This window comes from Lampris incognitus, chromosome 7, assembly GCF_029633865.1.
Source record: "Lampris incognitus isolate fLamInc1 chromosome 7, fLamInc1.hap2, whole genome shotgun sequence".
Taxonomy (NCBI): Eukaryota; Metazoa; Chordata; class Actinopteri; order Lampriformes; family Lampridae; genus Lampris; species Lampris incognitus.
In genome coordinates, this window is record NC_079217.1 from 27,997,857 (window position 1) to 28,020,334 (window position 22,478).

At 43.8% G+C, this 22,478-nt stretch overlaps 2 protein-coding genes across 2 annotated transcripts in view; both read right to left on the reverse strand.

The window, feature by feature from the left end:
• Positions 1–13,520, reverse strand: part of trarg1a (trafficking regulator of GLUT4 (SLC2A4) 1a) — a 58,328-nt gene extending 44,808 nt beyond the window's left edge. Inside the window, exon 1 of the mRNA XM_056282835.1 lies at positions 13,110–13,520. Within this exon, the coding sequence (XP_056138810.1) occupies positions 13,110–13,520 (411 nt within the window). The remainder of the gene's footprint in view (positions 1–13,109) is intronic.
• A 1,897-nt stretch (positions 13,521–15,417) lies between these two features.
• On the reverse strand, positions 15,418–21,302 carry aipl1 (aryl hydrocarbon receptor interacting protein-like 1). Its single transcript, XM_056283907.1, has 6 exons — positions 21,132–21,302; positions 19,663–19,842; positions 17,545–17,733; positions 17,154–17,330; positions 16,834–16,975; positions 15,418–15,883 (listed from the first exon to the last, which is right to left on the reverse strand). Exons 1-6 carry the CDS (start codon positions 21,234–21,236, stop codon positions 15,684–15,686), a joined length of 993 nt encoding a protein of 330 aa, XP_056139882.1. The 5' UTR covers positions 21,237–21,302; the 3' UTR covers positions 15,418–15,683.
• Positions 21,303–22,478: the final 1,176 nt, after the last annotated feature.

Consider the following 22,478-nt stretch of genomic DNA (forward strand, 5'->3'; position numbering starts at 1 on the left):
AAAATGTAATGTGTTGTGTATCAGGCACCGGGGCCTTGTACACCTTAACGTGAAAAGGCCTCTCAGCATCGGAGAAAACTTTCTGTATCTGAGTGGTGGATTGAATTTTGCACAACTCTGAATATCACTGAAAAGACTTAGGAAGTTACAGCATAAAAGGAAACTGAAAATCTTTATTTCAGTATGATTAACGTTTTACTATGGTAAGACACAGTTGAAAAGGACAGATATATTACGCTGAAGAGGGCGGGTCAGTAAAGTACAGACACACTTGTGAACATCATCTGCTTTTAACTTTAATGTATTCAAATGAAATGAAACCCCTAAATCTGTGTCTTTATGTTGCCTCTTTAGTGTCAAATCTTATCAGAATCAGAGGGTCGGAAAGGACATTTAAGCCACTGGGTTTTCTATTCTTATTTTTCTTTCGTTTTGAACATCATCTCATATTACCTGAACAACACATAATACATTTTGTTCATTTCAACACAAAACCAAAGCCTTCATTTGTTTGAGTGACACGTTTCCAGCGATTTCTTTTTCTGTCTAAAGCCAAGCAAAGATCACTATCAATCAGTTGGGTTTAAATATCCTAGATAGCCATTTACAAAATACATGGTGCCAAATGGTATTGCAAACTTAATGGGGAGTTTTACCGGCATCTTGCATCATCAGTCATAATGTCCTGAAGCCATCACTGGGGCGGTTAATCACAACCTCAGTGCTACTAAACCAGCAGGTCTTACACAATCAATGCAAGTTTTGAATGAGAAGATTTGCATTCTAGAATACGAGCAGTGGTCATTTGGGTTGAGAGAGAGAGAGAGAGAGAGAGAGAGAGAGAGAGAGAGAGAGAGACAGACAGACAGACAGACAGACAGACAGACCCACCCAAAGCTACAAACAGAACAATACGTCTCTCAGATAGACTGAGTTCATATAAATTCACCAACTGTGTCTGGCTGGTCTTCAAGCATCCAGTCTCTGTCAGTCATCATGACTAACTTCTATTTCCATTTCACAAAGAAATTCAAAAATGACCAGTAGTATTGTCCCAACACTGAGCTTTGCACTCCAATGTCATTCTTAAAAGCCGTTTTTTTCTGATTATTTATCATTTTCACATTTAAGCTGCACTAAGCAATATTTCTCATACGGTGAATCACATGATGCCCTGGAATGTGAAAGGATCATTTGTAGAGAATCAGCACCGCAGCAAACAGTTTTCCTTTACCAGGAAAACTGTAGGCTGCGGTGCTGATTCTCCAGGGTTCCTGCAGGTTTCAACAGGTTAAATTTAAGACTTTCTTAAGACCTTTTAAAGACCAATTTGAATAACATTTAAGACCTATTTCACGGCAAAAAAGAATGAAGGAAAATTACTATGAAAGAAAAGAAAAGTCCTAGAATTATTTACATAGTAAATTTATTAATGATCAACACGAACAACTTCATGTTCCATCAGAACAATTCTTTCAATGAACATGCAGTAAAAAAGCAACTACAGTACAGGCACCTCCTACACATCACAGACTATGTGTGGGGGTATGAATGGCGTTTGGGGACAGTTAGTGTGCTTTTATATCTGCCAGTCACACACTGGTCTATACACAGCTGCACATTTTATAGAATACTGAATGTATGTGTGTGTGCGCGCGTGTGTGTGTGTGTGTGTGTGTGTGTGTGTGTGTGTGTGTGTGTGTGTGTGTGTGTGTGTGTGTGTGTGTGTGTGTGTGTGTGTGTGTGTTATTCATAGTATTACTGAAATCGAATGTATGTCTAAATACCAATAACTAAGTATGCCAAATACATATAAAAATGTAATGGTCAATAACTGATTACTTACTTTGACATGTTCCAGCAAATCCTGTGCTTTTGCATGTCCCATAAACTGCGACCCCAGGTACCTCGACTGAACTTGCCCCTTCTCCCAGAAACGTATGTGTGGATCCATCTGCTTGGTTTTGGTCGTCTGGTTCAAACTTTCATCAAACATGAGAACGAACGGACCGTTTTTTACTTTATAGACGAGGTCTCTCTCTTGATGTATTCTGCTAAACCAAATTTCGTGATGTAGGCAGTTTTGTCACCACCGCACGCAAATGTTTTCGCTATTTCTGAATCTGGGAACATGCTTCTAAAAAGCTCACCTATGCCCTCGTTGGTGCTGTAGGAATGGCGTTTAGCTACAGTATTTAGCATCCAGAGCCTCTCCGCTTTTAGGGTTGGTGTAGACCCAAACGTCTTCCGGAGTTCGATTATTCCTGATGTTGTTACGGCAGCTGCTGCTCTTGATGCTCCCACAGCAGTGGTGAACACCGAACAGATGACAGGCGTTTGTTGCTGGCTTTTCAGTTGGGTCTTGCGTTTCTCTGACCGACCATGTGATTCTAAAGCATTTACCCCCCAATGTCCCAAGTTTAATAGTTTTTCCTTGGCATTAACCAGAGTATTGAACCATCTGTTGTTGACGTGAAGTCGATCACTGCCAAACTGACCGGTCTGGAACGCAGAGTGGAACAAGTAGAACAACCTGTTAACCAGTTACAGAGGCATGTGGATGAGTTGGAAGTGTACATGAGACGATGCATCTTAAAGCTACGAGGTGTTCACGAATCTGCCCAGAAGAACATTCGGCTTGAGGTTATAAAGATTTGCCGGCATGTCCTTCCAGATGAGAAAGATGAGTTCCCTGCTGCCATAGATTTTGAGCATCGCCTTGGTAAAGCACTGAGAATAATGTCCAACTCAGAGCGATCATCATTCGGTTTACGTCACGCTTCTACCGAAATGCGATATGGAGAGCTGCTAAGAATTCATCCTGGTCAAAGACTAAAGGTATAAAGTTTGGTGAAGATCTCTCAAAGGGTGAACATGAACAGAGACAGACGTTATGGCCTGTGGATAGCAAATAGTTTAAATGACTCTGGCAACCCTTTCAGAATCATTGCAATTAAAAGTCCATCACTAAGAGTCTCTTCAGCATTTCTCAGTGCTGTTATAGCTGTCTCTGCCTGAATAATATAGTCCGCATATCGATTCACATGTAGATCCGCAATCGCCTGTCCTTTAGCCAGTCTAAGTCTCACTGATCCTCTCCCTGCTAAGTGGCCTAGGTAAGTGATTTGGCCCCTTCCAAACTTGCACTTAGGGAGTTTCACAACCAGGCCAGTAGCTTCCAATCTCTCAAAAAGCTGATCAATATGCACAACATGATTGGTCCATGACGAGCTATACACAACAACATCGTCAATGTAGGTTACCACATTGGCTAACCCCGCTGTAATGATGTTCATCAACCTTTGAAAGGTTGCTGGGGCATTTCTCATGCTGAAGGGTAACACTCGACACAGGTATAACTGATCGATCGGCAGTACAAAAGGCTGACGCCTGCTTTGCTCAGTGAGTTAACGGCACCTTCCAGTACCCCTTTAGAAGATCAAACTTGGATATGAAGCTGGCCTGACCAATTCAATCCATGCAATCCTCTAATCGAGGGATGGGATAAGCATCTGTCTTACTCACACTATTGACCTTTCTGAAATCGACACATGGGCGCACATTATTATCTGGCTTAAGAACTGGTACCAGTGGAGAACTCCATGCGCTTGTCCCCTTCTCAGTAGCCCCAATCTCTAACATGTACTGTACCTCAGCCTTAACAGCATCTTGCTTGTAAGGTGGAATTCGATAAGGGTTCTGCTTAATAGGAGCCACATCCCCTGTATCTACATCATGGGAGACAAGGTTGGTGAGACCAGGGGTGTCCGCGAATAAACATGGGTACTTCTTTATAAGTTTCATGATGTCTTGTGCATGTTCAGGCTGTAGGTACTCTAAATGCTGGCTAGAATTGGCTAGTAATACCGAATTGAGTAAGCAAGCAGATACTGCTTCCGGGGACTTTGGGACCGGCCTCTCCCCCATCAGGCTCACCACTCTCCACGGTTACTACCAGACACAAAGGGCTCTCAGCATCCTGCTCAATATAGGGTTAATGTGGCCCAACCTTGTTTTCTGTCTACATTCTGCGGTGCTAATGACATAGTTGCACTCAAGCACACGCTTGATCACAGTATAGGGGCCACAAAATGTTAGCCCTAACTTAGGCTGATTCATTGGCAACAATACCAGCACTTTATCACATTCTGCAAAGGTGCGCTGTACTGCTTTCTTGTCATACTGCTGTTTCATTTTGCCATTCGCTGCCTGCAGATTCTGCCTAGCCATGGCACAAACTGACTCTAGTCTATCTTTAAATGTGGCTACATACTGCAGTGTGTCATTCTGAGGAGTTGACTGGTGCAACCTCTCCTTCATCATCTTGAGTGGTCCTCAGACCTCATGTCCGCAGACTAACTCAAATGGACTGAAACCTGTAGAATCATTAGTGCCATCCCTAATGGCAAATAACAGAAAAGGCATAGCCATATCCTAGTCCTCAGGGCACTCCATGCAATAGGCTTTTATCATAGTCTTGAGTGTTTGATGACACCGCTCTATTGCACATTGGGACTGTGGGTGATAGGCAGGCGACATCACCTGCTTAATGCCTAACTGGCAGACAACTTCCTGAAACAGATTTGATGTGAAATTGGTGCCTCGATCATGCTGAATTTCTTTCAGCAACCCTACCTGAGATAAAAACTGTAACAGGGCTTCTACTACAGGTCTGGTTCTGATGCTGCGTAATGGCACTGCCTCTGGAAACTGGGTACCCACATCCATGATAGTGAGTAGGTACTCGTTACCCTTCTTTCTTCCGGGGATGGGCCTGTACAATCAATCATTATCCTGGAAAACTGCTCCTCCATCACTGGAGGGGGACTCAATGGTTCAACTGTAATAGTTTGGTTGGGCTTGCCACTAGCTGACACGTGTGGCAGGATCTACAGTAATTAATCATATCCTTGGATACATCCAGCCAATAAAAATGGCACATAACCCTATCTTGCGTCTTCCGGACACCAAGATGGCCCGCCCAAGCACTCTCGTGAGCCAAGCCCATTGCCTCTCTTCTGAAGCTACTGGTTAACACCACCTATGAGAGTACTGTCCAGTGTTCATCATCTGGGTGGTGCAGTGGGCGCCACTTTCACATTAGAACATCACGATGTAAATAGTACCCCATGGCTACCTCTTGGCTTTCTTCTAATGACATACCTGTCTTCCTGAGGGCCACTATAGAGGGCTCCTTACACTGAGCTTCAACCAGAGCTTCTCGAGTAGACTGACTGCCTTCCTATATTCCAGCCAACTGAGCCAAAAATGTGTCAGACAGGTCGACAGGAGGTTTCTCTACCTGAGCCTCCCACGGCTCCTGGGACTGTGATCTGGTCACAACACAGGCCGTGAAAACTTCAAGGTGCTCTAAGGCAGCAGTTTGTGGTTGTGGTGCTTCACATGGCTGTTCCTGCACAATAGGGGTAACACTTTCACTCTGAACTACCTCTGCCAGAGCGTCTTCGGGGTCACTTGGCTGCATCCAAGTGCCTGCCAGGTCATTACCTAAATTGAAGGAAATACCTTTCACTTGTAGAGTGTATATAACTCCCATGGCCACTACCTTAGTCACCAGCTCAGTTTTCACAAAAAAAAAATTGTGCTTAGGAGCAGGAACATAATGGTCACCAACCCCCTTGATCACAAACGACGCCCCAGTGGCGATGGACGGTGGTAAATCCAACACTCCTTTCAGAAGTAGTGAACGAGCTGCTCCAGAATCTCTAAGCACCTTAACTGGGACCTCTGGACCATCCCGAGACACTGCAACTGTACCTTGAGCTAGACAAACCAATGTCATCTTTTAGTACCCCTTCCTTAAAGGGATCCATAAACTCACTAGTTTCTAGTACTTGAGGCAAAACACCTACACAGGCTACGGGCTTTCTAGCCTCCTTGTGCTGCAACCTCTGGCAAACAGACTTTGTGTGACGGGTTTTTTTTACAATAGAAGCAATAAACCTTAGTTCGAGGAGGTCGCTCAACTCTTTTTGACTCAGGTGGAGGAGAGATAAGTTCAGACTTAACCTGGATCCTCTGGGGTCAGTCAGAAAACTTAAAGCCAGAAGCATTTTCCCTGCCACACCAGGATCTCATTTAGCTTCCCTATCTTGTCCGAAAGATCTTCCTCTACCAGACATGCTACGGTGAGTTAGCTCATACTGGTTGGCTAATGTGGCTGCTCTTTCTCATCCCACTCATTAAGACGTATGTCTATGTGCTGGGGCACACACTTTTAAACTGTTCTATTAGCAAAAGTGCCCAGACGCCTTCAAAATTGGAGGTCCCAGTAGAGGCCTGCCACCTTCCAAACATCAACTCCAGTCTCTTAGGTAACTCCAGAAAAGATTAATCACTTTTCCTTTTTAGGGGCCATAACTGCTGGCGGTATGCTTCCAAACTAACTCACATGCCGCTAGCACATTTTTCTTTACCACACCATAATTCTTAATTTGTGTGGCATCTAAAGCGGCTTATGCTTCCTGAGCTCTCCCTTCCAAATTCCCTTGAATCAGCAATGTCCACTTGTCCCATGGCCATTTCATCTCCTCAGCAATCCACTCAAAGGCTTCAAAGAAAACACCCACATTGGTTGCATTGAACTTGGGTATTAGCCTCAGACAGCTAGTGGAATCAAAGCAGCTTTCTGGGACCTGTCACAAAGCAGGGTCCTGAGACAGCGCTGTCTCTCTTTCTAGTGCTAGGCAGGGTTGCTCAGTCTTTTGCTCCTCCTATTTTAATTTAATCCAGAGCTTCTCTCTGTCTAGCTCAATTCTCTCCATTTCTGCCTTCCTATTCCCCTTCAACTTTGCTACTGTTGGGTGAAGGAGAGGGGGAAGGCATGTCCAGAGGCAGCGAGAGAGGAGGAAGGGTAGGAGTGTGGAGGTGAGAGTCGAAACTTTTAATTTTGGCACTATGACTGGTAAAGGGAGAGAGCTGGCTGATATGATGGAAAGAAGAAAGGTAGGTGTACCGTGTGTGCAAGAGACTAGGTGGAAGGGGAGTAAGGCCAGAAGGATCAGACATGGGTTCAAACTATTCTACCATAGTGCAAATGGGAGGAGAAATGGGGTAGGGGTAATTCTGAAGGAAAAGTATGTCAAGAGTGTACTGGAAGTGAAGAGAGTGTCAGACAGAGTGATGAGTAAGAAGCTGGAAATCAAAGGTGTGTTGATGAATGTTATCAGTGCATACACCCCGCAAGTTGGGTATGAGATAGAAGAGAAAGAAGAATTCTGGAGAGAGTTGGATGAAGTGGTGGAGAGTGTACCCAAGGAGGAGAGAGTGATGATCGGAGCGGACTTCAACGGGCATGTTGGTGAAGGGAACAGAGGTGGTGAGGAGGTGATGGGTAGGAATGGTGTCAAGGAGAGAAATGTGGAAGGACAGATGGTGGTGGATGTTGCGAAAAGGATGGGAATGGCTGTGGTGAATACATATTTCAAGAAGAGGGAGATGTTTGTGAATGTTCTCATTCATCCAGGTTATGGTTGTCCAAAGGAGTTGAATCAAGTGCAACTGGACTTGGTATATATCCGTGAAGACGTTTCGCCTCACGGATATATACCAAGTCCTGTTACACTTGATTCAACTCCTTTGGACAAGAAGAGGGAGGAACACAGTGTGACGTGCAAGTGTGGAGGAAAGTGCACACAGGGGGACTATATCTTATGTAGAAGGCGTGATCTGAAAAAGATTGGAGACTACAAGGTGGTGATAGGGGAGAATGTAGCTAGGCAGCATTGGTTGGTGGTCTGTAAGATGACTTTGGAGACCAAGAAGAGGAAGCGAGTGAAGACAGAGCCAAAGATCAAATAGTGGAAGTTGAAGAAGGAAGACTGTTGTGTGGAGTTCAGGGAGGAGTTAAGACAGGCACTGGGTGGTAGTGAAGAGTTGCCAGATGGCTGGGCAAGCACTGCAGAAATAGAGGGAGACAGCTAGGAAGGTACTTGGTGTATCATCAGGCCAGAGGAAGGAGGACAATGAGACTTGGTTGTCGGATGAGGAAGTACAGCAAAGTATACAGAGGAAGAGGTTGGCAAAGAAGAAGTGGGATAGTAAGACAGATGAAGAAAGTAGACATGAGTACAAGGAGATGCAGCGTAAAGCGAAGAGAGAGGTGGCAAAGGCAAAGGAAAAGGCATGTGATGAGTTGTATGAAAGGTTAGACACTAAGGAAGGAGAAAAGGACTTGTACGGATTGGCTAGACAGAGGGACCGAGCTGGGAAGGATGTGCAGCAGGTTAGGGGCAATCAAGGATGAAATAGAAATGTGCTGACAAGCGAGGAGAGTGTGCTGAGAAGGTAGAAGGAGTACATTGAGGGGCTGATGAATGAAGAAAATGAGAGAGAGAGAAGGTTGGATGATGTGGGGATAGTAAATATGGAAGTGCAGTGGATTAGCAAGGAGGACGTGAGGGCAGCTATGAAGATGATAAAGAGTGGAAAGGCAGTTTTTAACTAGATTGTTTAACCCAATCTTGGAAAGTGAGAGGATGCCTGAGGAGTGGAGAAAAAGCATACTGTTACTGATTTTCAAGAACAAGAGCGATGTTCAGAACTGTAGCAACTACAGTGGTATAAAGGCGATCAGCCACAGCATGAAGATTTGGGAAAGAGTAATAGAAGCTAGGTTAAGAAGAGAGGTGACAATTAGCAAGCAGCAGTATGGTTTAATGCGATGAAAGAGCACCACAGATGCGATGTTTGCTTTGAGAATGTTGATTGAGAAATATAGAGAAGGCCAGGAGTTACATTGTGTCTTTGTGAATTTAGGGAAAGCATATGACAGGGTGCCGAGAGAGGAGGTGTGGTATTGTATGAGGAAGTCGGGGTTGCAGAGAAGTATGTAGGAGTGGTGCAGGATATGTATGAGGGAATTGTGACAATGCTGAGGTGTGCGGTTGGAATGACAGGTGGGTTCAAGGTGGAGGTGGGATTACATCAAGGATCGGCTCTGAGCCCTTTCTTATTTGCAATGGGGATGGACAAGTTGATGGACGAGATCAGGCAGGAGTCTCCGTGGACTATGGTGTTTCTGGAGGACATGTGATCTGCAGTGAGAGTAGGATGCAGGTTGAGGAGAGCCTGGAGAGGTGGAGGTATGCACTGGAGAGAAGAGGAATGAAAGTCAGTAGGAGCAAGACGGAATACCTATGCGTGAATGAGAGGGAGGACAGTGGAATGGTGAGGATGCAAGGAGTAGAGGTGACAAAGGCATATGAGTTTAAATACTTGGGCTCAACTGTCCAAAGTAATGGGGAGTGCAGAAGAGAGGCGAAGAATAGAGTGCAAACAGGGTGGAGTGGCTGGAGAAGAGTGTCAGGAGTGATTTGTGACAGAAGGGTACCAGCAAGAGTTAAAGGGAAGGTTTAAAAGATGGTTGTGAGACCAACTATGTTATATGGTTTGGAGACAGTGGCACTGACGAAAAGACAGAAGGTGGAGCTGGAGGTGGCAGAGTTGAAGATGCTAAGATTTTCATTGGGAGTGACGAAGAAGGACAGGATTAGGAATGATTATATTAGAGGGACAGTTTAGGTTGGACGGTTTGGAGACAAAGCAAGAGAGGCAAGATTGAGATGGTTTGGACATATGTGGAGGAGAGATGCTGGGTATATTGGGAGAAGGACGCTGAATATGAAGCTGCCAGGGAAGAGGAAAAGAGGAAGGCCAAAGAGGAGGTTTATGGAAGTGGTGATGGAGGACATGCAGGTGGCCGGAAAGAGAAGTTTATTTATTTGCGCTCCTGCACATATATAACAATCACTCACTTGAGACATCACATCGCCACCACTGGCCAGGAGGCAGTACAAATTAAATCACTGCATGCCATGAGCACAACAATCCCCCACAAATCAACAAGATCCAGTAGCATTCCGTGGAGTGCCGATACAGCCAACCTAGCCATATACAAAATACACTATCACGCACTATATGCAGTACATGATCAGCACCAAAAAGACAGCTCATCTTCAACAACCAAAACACACACCACTGTGCAATATAGCAGCTATTGCACCATCACCAGATTTTCATTTATGTCACCCAGGAACCACATTTCACACGCATACTACATGGCACAAAAACAACTAGAAGAGTCAGAGAGTGCACTCAACAGAGTACAGAGCTCCGCCAGGCCTATCTCCCCTTCTCTGGTGCTCGAACTTGACGACAAACCACCCCTTTGTTCACCTACTGGGAAAGGGGGCCATTATTAAAAAACTGCATATGTGTTTAACCATCGCAGTTTTCATGATATAAAATGAATAAAAAAGGTAAAAAAAAAACCATAGCTCAGGCATGGGAAATGTTTTATCGTAGCTACTGGGGTGATTTTCAGCGGTGACTGTGATTAATCCTGCTCTTGAAATTGTATTTTTTATGGCGCAGTTTTAACATTGGATTCTATGGCATTTCTAATCCCTCTGATGACTTCAGTTAATCAAACATGGCGGCGAGGTGATTAATACCATCAGGTGTGGAGGTGTTCGTGAAAGAGATGGGTCTCTAGCTTCTTCTTAAAGATGGAGAGGGACCCAGCAGATCGAATGGAGTTTGGTAACTTGTTCCACCACCGGGACAACTACAGAAGAGAAGAGCCGGCTAGCGACTTGGGGCCCCGTTGTGGTGGAAGTGCCAGGCGCCTTTCATCGGCAGAGCGTAGTGAGCAGGACTGAGTTTAGACCTGAATTAGGGAGTTCAGGCAGGTGGGAGCCGTTTTAGTTGCTGTTTTGTAAGCGAGCATCAAGGTTTTGAATTTGATGCGGGCAGCTGCTGGGAGCCAGTGCATGTGTGTGTGTGTGTGTGTGTGTGTGTGTGTGTGTGTGTGTGTGTGTGTGTGTGTGTGTGTGTGTGTGTGTGTGTGTGTGTGTGTGTGTATATATATATAGTATATATATAGTATATATATATATATATATATATATATATATATATATATATATATATATGAAAAAACTATGGCAAGACATATATCAATGTTCATTAGAGAGAAGCTATTGGACAACTTTGAGTTATTTTATAAAATTTGTTTGGTTTTCATACTCAGGATAAGAATTTGGAAAAGGTGCTGTTGTGATTAACCTCGCTGTCTTTCTGGCAAAATTTCGCATTCATCGATACAAGTTTTCTAAAAGGACTTGGAACATTACATGGACACAAAATCTTTAAGTTACAATAAGAAGGCTGTAAAAACAATGACTTTATTTAATGACTTTTTGTTATGGGAACAGAATTGATAGCCTTACACCCAGCAGAGCTATCAATCCTGTAAATAATAATAAAGAATTACTTCTGTAATGGGTGAAGGGAAGAAAGATAACCGTAATGTACTCAAAAATACGTTTGTTTTTCTTTTCTTTACTAATTTTATTGTATCTCTTTTTCAGCCCCTGGCATTTATGTTCTTGATTGTTCTATAATGTTTGTAAATTCATAAATATTGCTATTAAAAAAAAGGAAAGGCTAGCTATACCATTTGTGCTGATCCAAGGAGCTGTGACGCGTTTAGATGACGTAGAAAATTCCTGATAAGCCCCACGAGAAAACAAGTCATTGAATTCAGACACATTTCAGACACACTTCAATTTAACTATGAAAAACAAATTCTGATTTTGACAGGGCCAGCAGAGAAGGCCCTGATGGCCTTGACAGCCCACCACAGGTTAGATCAAACTTCAAGTTGCTTCTGCTGACTTATAAAGTCCTAGATGGGCTTGCCCCATCTTACCTGTCTGATCTCCTTAACTGTACATTCCATCTCGAGCTCTCAGCTCTCAAAATACAGTACACCTGTGTGTGCCCAAAGTTAAAAAGATGTCCACTGGTGGCAGGGCCTATTGGGCCAAGTTCTTGTGGAATAACCTGCCTGCTGCCATCAGACAATCGGAGTCTATTGAGTCCTTTAAATCCAAATTCAAAACTCATCTTTTTGCTTTAACCTACAATTAGTTGACTTTAAACTGAATACTTCACAACCTGTACTGCATGGCGGGTCGGTTTCTGTCTCAACAAATTTACCAAGCACTGTTCTGTCGACGTGACCATTGCAAAGTGTTCTCTTCTCTCAGATGTCTTCTCTCTCTCTGAATGATGTCTTCTCCTTTCTCTTTTATTGTGTATGTGAATGGTGTGATGTGTCTCCCCTGTTTGCACGTCTGTCCACCTCCCAGGTCTCCATGGTGACGGTGGTCGCCACCAGGACACTGCTTGGCATCCTCCTCATCATGTTCTTTATATAGCTTATAAATCCATATAATTTGGTTATCCTGTTTCAATGTTATATCCTTCTCTCACTTATGTGACTAATGTTTTTTCTTGTCTCTTCTCCTGTGTACGTGAAGGGAGTGATGTGAGTCTCCCCTGTGTGCATGTGTAGTGTATCCTCTTGTCAGGTCTACATGGTGAGGGTGGTCACGTGGCTCAGATCCTGGGCTGTTCCAGTGGCGTCAGGACATTGCTTTGCATCCTCCTCATCATATTCTTCATATATCTTATAAACCCATTATAATTCTGTTATCTTCTTTCAATGTTATATTCTGTAAATTGTGTAAACACAACATCCATTGCACATTGTCCATCTTGTGAGAGAGATCCCCCCTCTGTTGGTCTCCTTGAGGGTTCTTCCTATTTTTTCTTCTTGTTAAAGGTTTTGTTTTTAGGGAGTAGTTCCTTATCCAATGCGAGGGTCCAAGGACATGATGTATATTGCTGTAAAGCCCACTGAGGCAAATATGTAATTTGTGATAATCGACAATACAAATAAAATGGACTTGACTTGACAACATGATTGGTCTGTTGCAATGATGGTTCTGGAGCAGGAACAACACCAACACGGCGATGTGAACATGCAATGCACCACAGGAGGTTTAGAGATTGTATTGAAGTTGGTTTATAGAAAATAAAACGGTGACATTGTTTCACTGTAAACTGTTCCAGTTACACTGGATGTCTTTTTAAAGAACCACACGTGCAGGTTATGTGACTTATGAAACACAAAGCATCTCTCAAGAAATGATAAAATATTCACATCATTATCCTTCATACTCACGTATAGAGAGATGGAGACCCCCCCCCCCGGCTTATCTCTACAGCGGCACACTCACCATGATGGAGTAAACCAGCGCCACAATGCTGACGGGCCAGACAGGGCAGAAGCAGGAGAAGATGACCAGCAGGAGATAGTCTTTGGGCTTCGGGGTCTCTTGGACGGCGGCGTTGCCAGTGGAGGAGGTGCGGCTCAGGCTGACCCTGGATGGAGAGAGCGGAGCCGCGGCCAGGTGTCCGGTGGAGCCCAACCTCCCCGGCACACCATGGCCGTTCTGCTCGGCCTCCGCCTGTTTGTCGCTCCCCATGTTGATGGAGAAGGAGGAGGTGGTGGTGGTGGTGGTGTTCATCCCGGGGCCAGAGGTCACCGCCAGTAGCTTCTCTGTCTCCTCCTGATGACAGCCAGGCGGTGCTCCTCTGCCCTCCGCCAGGCTGCATTTCTCAAACTCCCTGTCCGTGTTGATGGCCATTTTCTTTTAAAAAGTTAATGAACTTTTTTTTTAAAATCAATACTCAAGTTTTGAATCTGTCACTCAAAAAAAAACAATAAAAAAAAACAACAAAAAAAAACAACAGATTTAATTTTCCATAATAGGAACTATAATAGCTTTCCCCTCCTGTGACTATCTTCAACTTTAAATGATCAGCAGCACCAAACAGATGATTTGTTGAATAAATGGACCAAACCAACAAATGGAAAAAAAAGAATAATGATGATAAGAGGAGGAAACCGATGCAGCAGGCTTCAGTGTAATATCAGCATTCCTTTTGGATCGAGGAGGTCTCCATTCATCCCACAGCACCTTCTCCTCTTCCTCCTCAGATTAGGCGGTGAGTCTTCTCCCTCCAACCCATTCGGAAACAGTCTGAGAAACAAATCTGTCAGATCAGCTCCTGTCTCCTGTCTCTCCCATCACCACCACTTCCCTACTGAGGCTGAAGGAAACGCTTTAATTCCCCCCACGACAAGGGCACACGGAGCAAGTGAGTTTCCCCTTCACATTACTGTTTACTCCGATGCCTCTTAACGCTGCACCAGTACTGTGGCTGCGAAGCCCCCGCCTCATAACTCCCCCCTCCTCCTCCCCTCCCTCTTCCTCCCCCCTCCCCTCCTTCTTTTCCTCCTCTCAGCATCAGCACCAGATTCAGATTGCTTTGCGCTGCATGATTCCCACGTCTGCTCAGGGCAGACACACTTCCCTCGTGGCGACACGACATAACGTCACATGCCACGAATTCAAAATACACAAGACTATGAGTGCAAACATGGAAGTCGATGAAAGGTGTGTTTGTGCAGATTGTATGATGCTCACTTGGAGAGCACAGCTTTCCTTGGCTGCTGCTGAATGGTTCATAATCGGTTTTTTGCAATGATGTTGCTTATTGTGTGTGGTTTTTGTTCTGTAGGGTTACATGTGGATCCTGCTTAGGCTTATACCTTTCAAACAGGCAAAACAGTCAAATATGTGGTGAAAAATCTTTTGATTAGGCCTGTTTTGATTTCAAAACGTATTGGCTTATGTAGATTTCTTCATTACATCACTCAGATAATGGGGATCGTCTTCGTTGCTCAAGCAGCAAGAGCTGCAGTGCTAGGCATGGTTGAAGTGGGCTGCATAGCGTAGGATGAGACGTTTCATCTCAGGCCTTCACAGCAATCATTAATTTGTCGTTTGTCTGCTCGTATTGTTTTTAAACTGGTGCATTAGCCTGTTTACAGTCTGTTTCCCATCCTCTGGTAAACTGTTGTGTGTCTGTCGTATTGACGGAGGAGCAGGCTGACGGAGATGGGCTGGGATTCCCTGAATTATACCGAGCTCTCCATGTGACGCGAGAGGCCTGCCACTGATTTAGTTTGCAGCTGCACACTAACAAAGACATGCACAGACACAAAAGGTTTTTCACAGAAGCTCAAAGTTAGCTGCATCCTGATGGTCAAGGTCATTAAGCTACACAAATATGTCCTCTCTGCCTTTCTCTCTTTCCCCTTCTCACGCCGTTTTCACTCAGTCTTTCACCCCTCCCTGTTTCCCCCTTGGTTGTAATTGGAGGAGTGTTTAAGTATCATACTTTTAACATGTGATCTCATTGGTTCAAAACAAAAGTGTTTGCTGAGGGGTTTGTGGTGTAATGTTGTGGTGAGTAGTCCCAAACAAGTCTTGCTTTTTTTTACTGGAAATCTTGATGGAAGCATGTGGAGGAAAAGAGACAGAGAGACCACAGAAGAGACACCCCTGCTCATCTATTGAGACAAAACAGCCCACTTCTTTGAAGATATACAAATATTGAGCAGGCCAGTGATATTTCTCCCATCAGAGCTTTTATTGAGAGCCTACAGTACAGTTCAAGTTGACCCAGAGAAAAAAATATGGGCATTGCCCCACCTTCTGGATGTATGATGCAATTACAAGACAATCATTGGTTTTTATTTTACTTATTTGTATTTTTTCATGACCTATAACAAGAACAAAACCTGAGCAACAAAGCGGTGACTTGATGTTTCTCAACATAAAAAAGTGATATATGCATGACTTCATGCCATATTCCTTCTTTCATCCGCCGTCCATACTGTGAGGTCAACGGCCAGTCTGGGCATGATGGACATCCGGACGGACCCCTTCACTCTTTCTCGGTCAAAACATGCCCTTGTACTTGTGCTTATCCTCCTGGTTCTTCTCTTCCATGCGCATGTTTAGCAAAGCCAAGTCCCTCTTGACGGCCTTTTTCATACCAGGGTTCAGGTCTAGCACCCGGCTGAAGTCCTGCCGGGCCTCCGCCTCATTCCACACCTCCATGTGGGCCTTGCCACGCAGGTAGAGGGCTTTCGCCATGCCTGTTCAGCGACACAGATGCATGCATACATGTGTTACAGGAGCCTTTCATGCTGATGAAGACTAGCGGTCACATGAAGATGACTCTTCAGATTCTGACAGCATAACTTCAACTGGCTGAAAGGGAGCACTTTTACCTCAGGATTGAATTAAGTCAGGTTTTTTTTCTTTCTTTTTTTAAAAATCTTTTTAATCTTTGTGATGTATTCACATGGGTGTCTACTTTCAAATAAAGATCATGGAAACAGTGCTAATTACCATTTCAACGTAGGCACCATTTCTACTTTTATGGGCATGAAACACATACAGCTGTAGCTATTTCAGAAATGTGGGTAAAGCCAAGCATAGACACAACAATGTCAAACATGCACAAACATTCTCAGCCAAAATATCCTGTTTTAAAGGCTGACTAAACAGTGAGGTTGTAATACCCGTGCACCATGACACTTTCTTGATAACTTGAACATTTTTTTTAAATTTTGGTATACTTTAATGATCCCCGTAGGGAAATTACACTCTGCATTTAACCCATCCTAGCTGTGTAGCTAGGAGCAGTGGGTAGCCACCCTGCAGCACCCAGGAACCAACTCCAGTTCGTGCTGCCATGCCTCGGTCAAGGGCACAGACAGGAGCACTAACCCTAACATGCATGTCTTTTTTTTTGGATTGGGGAAACCAGGGCACCCAAAGAAAACCCACCCCAGACACGGGGAGAACATGCAAACTCCACACAGAGGACAACCTGGGATGACCTCCAAAGTTGGACAACCCCGGGGTTCGAACCCAGGACCTTCTTGCTGTGAGATGACAGCACTAACCACTGCGCCACCGTGTCACTCATATGAATGTCTGTTTAGCAGAGGAAACATTATCTTATTTGGTGTTTCAAATTAAACTCCTAATTAAACATACTAAAATCATATGATTCCCATTGCTCTTAGTCAGTATGCACCTGGATGCTGGTTGATGATGTCACTGGTGTGTTCGATAACCTCGTAGTATTCCTCCATACGCAGAAGACACTGGCAGTAGTTGAGTGTCAGCGTATTGGCCATCTTCTCTAGTTTCAGCCACGGGGCCTCCCATGCTTTCTCCTGAGGAGGACACACATACAGTCAGGCCAAAGCCAACATCTGGGTTGAGCTCATACATGCATACATATCCTGTACATACTGCATAGACATGTCTTTTCAGAAAATCAACATTAAGCCGATGGGTGATGATCTGTGTGTTTTGCAGCACTGATTTCCTTTTCAGCTAATTATTAGTCACCTTCGTCTGTACGTTCTTAATGCAGATGATGGCCTCTTTATATTTTTGGGTGGCCTCCTGGTAGCGTCCCAGCTTATACAGCTTGTTTCCCTGGCCATGCAACACAGGCACCACTTTCAGCCTCTCCTCATCATTCAGAGCCCATGACTCCCTGTTGTACTCACTGGGTTGTTGTACCTGTCAAACACACACACACATGCACACACACACACACACACACACACACACACACACACACACACACACACACACACACACACACACACACACACACACACACACACACACTCACACTCACACACACACACACACGCACACACACACACTCAGACACGGGTGGGGTGTTTGATATAAAATATGATGTGAGCAGTGTAATTGTTTTCTCTCCAACCCTGAGCAGCTCCAGGACAAAGTAGAGAGGCTGTGGCTCCTTCATCAGTTCATCGAGGTCATCGTAGCCGAGGGTGTGGTAGGCAAACATATTAGCCATACCACATGTATGGATGTGCCAGTCCACTGGATCTTTTCCCTCTGCAATGCGTCTCATGCTCTTGGAGACAATTGGATAAAGCCCTGTGTGCTGGGAAGTAGAGGACATTAAAAAAATATGAGCACAAGAAAGTTTCCCTCCATTTTGTTTTTATTTTTACAACCAATTGTTGAATTTCTATTACTCCCTAAAGTGCTTAGCTGGGAAACTTTCAAGAGTTCCTCTATCCAATTGTTTGAAGATGACTACTACAGTAATGAACATCTAACACTTCGCTAGTAGCTTCACATAAAGCCTACTCAGTGTTGAACTTTCTCTGCTCAGCAAGACAAGTGTGCCCCTTCATCAAGAGGACAATACAGCGTCATTAGAGTTTTGACACCGGAGGCTATGTCTGGTGCCTTATGCATGCCGTTCTGTCTATATGAGGCGACAAATGAAAGTCTTAAGCCCCATCAAATCTAATCTGAGTTTGGCTGTGGTGGCCATGCTGACTCAGCGGGAATTTGGCGATTAAGTAAAGGTGAGGCTGCTGGAGATTAATGACGCTCTGCCTCAACCCCATCTGTCTCCGCAGTGACACACACACACACACACACACACACACACACACACACACACACACACACACACACACACACACACACACACACACACACACACAAACCATGTCACCCTATACTTGTGGGGACCCCTCATTAGCTACATTCATTCCCTAGCCCTTAACCCTAACCATCATAACTACATGCATAACCTTAACCCTTACCCTAACCTTAACTGAATCCTAATTCTAACCTTAACCCTAAACCCAAGTCCTAATGCTAAAATGGACCATGTTCCTCATAGGGACCCATGAAATGTCCCCACATGGTAGGTGGTTTCAGGTTTTTCTATACCAATGGGGACATTTGGTCCCCATTAGGATAGGAAAAACCTGGCGTGCGCACACACACACACACACACACACACACACACACACACACACACACACACACACACACACACACACACACACACACACATTCTGTTATGAAAGACACAGACTAGATACAATCAAATGAACAGATAGAAAGAATAGATGTAACACATATTCACACACACGTGGGGATGCACAAACATACAAACCAACATGTGAACATAGCAATAGATACAAGTAAAGCACACACAACACTGACACCGAGGGAAAAAAACATCAATGTCAGATACATTATTAAGAAGAATCCATACTACATCAAACCTAGGTTTGTGGCTATCCATTGCAAGCAAAAATCTAAACCTGACGTGTATGTGGCGACTGATATGATCAACCCATCAATCCTTTTTTAGTTGACCACAAAAAACACCAAAATGTCATTTAGTCTTCCTGTTCTGCAATGCTGAATAATGTTGTATTTGTTTGGTATATCTGTTATATCTGACGACAACCGAACGTTATGGTACTACATATCATGATGTAATATTAAAGCTGAGAAAGGAGGAATAAATGAGGGGCCTGTGTTTTATGTTTACATTTTGCTTTGGACCTAATTAATTCAGAGGGTTGCATAATAACGAATAGTGTATAGTTTAGTTGCTTTAAGAATACATTCAAGTGTATTCTTGAACGTATGTGTGGCTTATTATGTAAGCCACAATGCCAGGCGGTCATTCCCACATCAATATTATTATGTTGTGCAAAGTGCCAGTTTTAATTCTGAAAAAAAATTCTGGAGGAAAATGTATTCTTTTAAATCCTTCTGTTCATGTGTATTTTTCTAACAAAAATAGCCAGTCAATCAACTCATCTATAAGATCTGGACCAGGAATTTTCAAAATATGTGTGTGGGTCTAAAGCAAATCACTGTCAGGATATTTTACAAACGTTCCTCTCCGAATGAGGTTCCTCATCTCGTATATCCCTAAAATTAAGATCTTGTTTACTTTCAATACAGTCGTAGATTTCATTCATTCGTTCGCGTCAGCCGGTCGGGCAGGACATTCCCCCAGCATTGAAGCCTATGCAGGTGACTGACCACTCACAGTTGTGTCGCAGCAGAACTCGGCCACCTCGCCGGTCCTCATAGAAGACAGCAGAGTCTCCCAGATCTCCAGCTTGAACATATTGCCGATCACCAGCTCCATGGGTGTGCCGACCACCTTGCTGTCATCTATCACCGTCCGCTCATCATTACACAGCTGGGTACGGAAGTGGAAGGTCACCTGGAGGAAGAGAGGGAGTACGTGGGATGGAAAACACAGAGACGAATGAGAGGGAGTATTGTATACTCCTTCAACATGTAAACACCTATGGTCCTAGGTTGCTCTTATAAGCCTGGGTCTCAGTACGAGAGTCGTTTCCCTAAGCCAGATTTGTGTTTTTTTTTTTTTTTTTTTTGCTTTGCATCGGTGAATCTCAGAGGAAAGTGTCAGAAGGGCAAAAGGGGGTTTGGGAAAAGGAAAGAATACAAACAATGCTATAACAGCATGAGTGGGGAAAAAAGTCAGTTTCATATCAACCTAAATCAAATCAAATTACATTGTTAAACATAATATGAGGGTAGGCCAGCTATATATACATGGTTGGGTAAAAATAGATCATGTACAGTAATAAATTAAACAAGTAATAAAGAAAAGTATGGGTAAGTACACAAAAAATAAATGATCATCAAACCATAAATTGTGATGCACGAGTGCAAATGCTATGTTAGTATGCAGAATATGGTCCTGTAGATGCAGATGATATCCTCAAGGGCATGCAACACCCAAATATGCATGTGGTGAGTAAGGAAGTGACAGGTGTGTGTGTGTGTGTGTGTGTGTGTGTGTGTGTGTGTGTGTGTGTGTGTGTGTGTGTGTGTGTGTGTGTGTGTGTGTGTGTGTGTGTGTGTGTGTGTGTGCTCCCTAAAGACAAGTGCCATGATCAGCTACAAATATGTGGGGTATATAATAACAAACAAGATCAATAAAGATCAATAAACCAGGAAGGAAAACAGACAGCCTACAAGGGAAATGTCCAAACAGAGGCTTTATATGCCTGTTGCTTAATTATTATACTGTTTTAGGTCATTACCTTTTGTGACCATTGACTATGCAATGTATATAGCAATACCAGACTCTATATGAAATTCGAAAATGTGGTACAACCACCATTTGAATACTGCTGAGGATGGTATTTATATTATAGAATATAGAGGGCCACACTCCTTTGTTGTCTTTCAGCAGTTTGCAATACAGAGACACATTGGTCAGCTGGTCTCTTCCGGGATGTGTGGTTTTCATTTGATTTTTGGGGTTTTTGAACTGAGAGTCTCTACTGTGTAGCAAAGGAACAATGTCCCGAAAGACCAGCGGGCTCACAGCTTAGTTTGTAATTGCCAGGGGCTAAATTGCTTGAGAGATAAAATAAAAAGGGATGGCACTCTCAGGCTAAAACTTGTTGGTGAGATTCTTGTTTCAAGCTCACAGTCCAAACAGGTGGAGTAAAAATAACGATGTGAGGTTTACAATACCTTAGCCCCCGTGATGAATCTTGGAATCTCTCCGGTTCCTCCATGCAGGATGGTTTTCTTGATGCCCTCCACCCCCAGCATCAGCGTATCCCCCATATCTGACATTTTACTGCCTACAAGGAGTAGATCATGTGAGTGTGTGTGTGTGTATGTGTGTGTCTTGTCAATATGTTTATATGTACCATGTACTGCTGGGGTACAACAGGTGTTGAGTTTATCAAGATGACTAGGTGTTGCTGTGGTTTGGATTAGCCTGGGCGGAGATAATGAGATTAGATATTGGGCCCCCACCCCATCCTCCTCTCCTCCCCCACACTCATTTCCTCATCCCTCCATCTCCTCTTGGATCAGCTCTCATCAGCACTTTCTCTGATGATTATCAGCCACTGGAAAGACCCAGAAAGGACAAGAAAAAATGAGAAAGTTGCAGAATCTTGCATGCTTTTGGAAACACAGAACAGCAGTGAATGCCTCACATGTGGGCATTCATATAAGTACGACCTTGTGCATGTGTGTGTGTATATATCTATATCTATCTATTTATCTATCTACATACACACACACACACACACACACACACACACACACACACAACACACATATATATATATATCGGTGGCGGGTGTCGAGCTTAGTGGTTGTATTGGTGTAGTAAGGGTTAGGGTTTAAGGGGGTGACAATGTCAAAATCTGCCCGAATGTCCCGCAAGGAAAAGATGACCTTGAAAAGTAATCTACAGAAGACTGTTTTCATGCCTGTTTGACAAAGGCAGAGAGAAAATGGGGAACACAAATATCAAATGGGAGAGTGGGACATGGTTTCCATTCCAGAGGAAATTTCCTGGATTTACCAAAATGAAGCGATCTGAGTGCTGCAGTGAATACTGAGAAACGGTAGTGCAGACAATTACTGTATGGACTCTCTGACCCTGTCTATTACACATCTGTCTCCCATCTGGGCACCACGTGTGTGTGTGTGTGTGTGTGTGTGTGTGTGTGTGTGTGTGTGTGTGTGTGTGTGTGTGTGTGTGTGTGTGTGTGTGTGTGTGTGTGTGTAACCCAAGGCGCTTTCTAACTAAGTCTGTAAGCAGTTTAAGGGGCAATTATTCCCAAACATTACCCAGTTTTAGTGTCTTATTCTGTACTAATTACACAAATAGAAAACCCCATAGCTGCACCCTGGCAATGCTTATACTTGTATAACTTTATCACGCTGTCTTTCCTGAAGGCAGCTACTTTTTCATCGTGAATTATAAGGCAAATTTACCACAATATCTATATCAAACTAAGAACCCTATATCCTTGTCTTGAAAACAGTCTGTTCTCAAGTTTGCTTCCTTCCACTCAT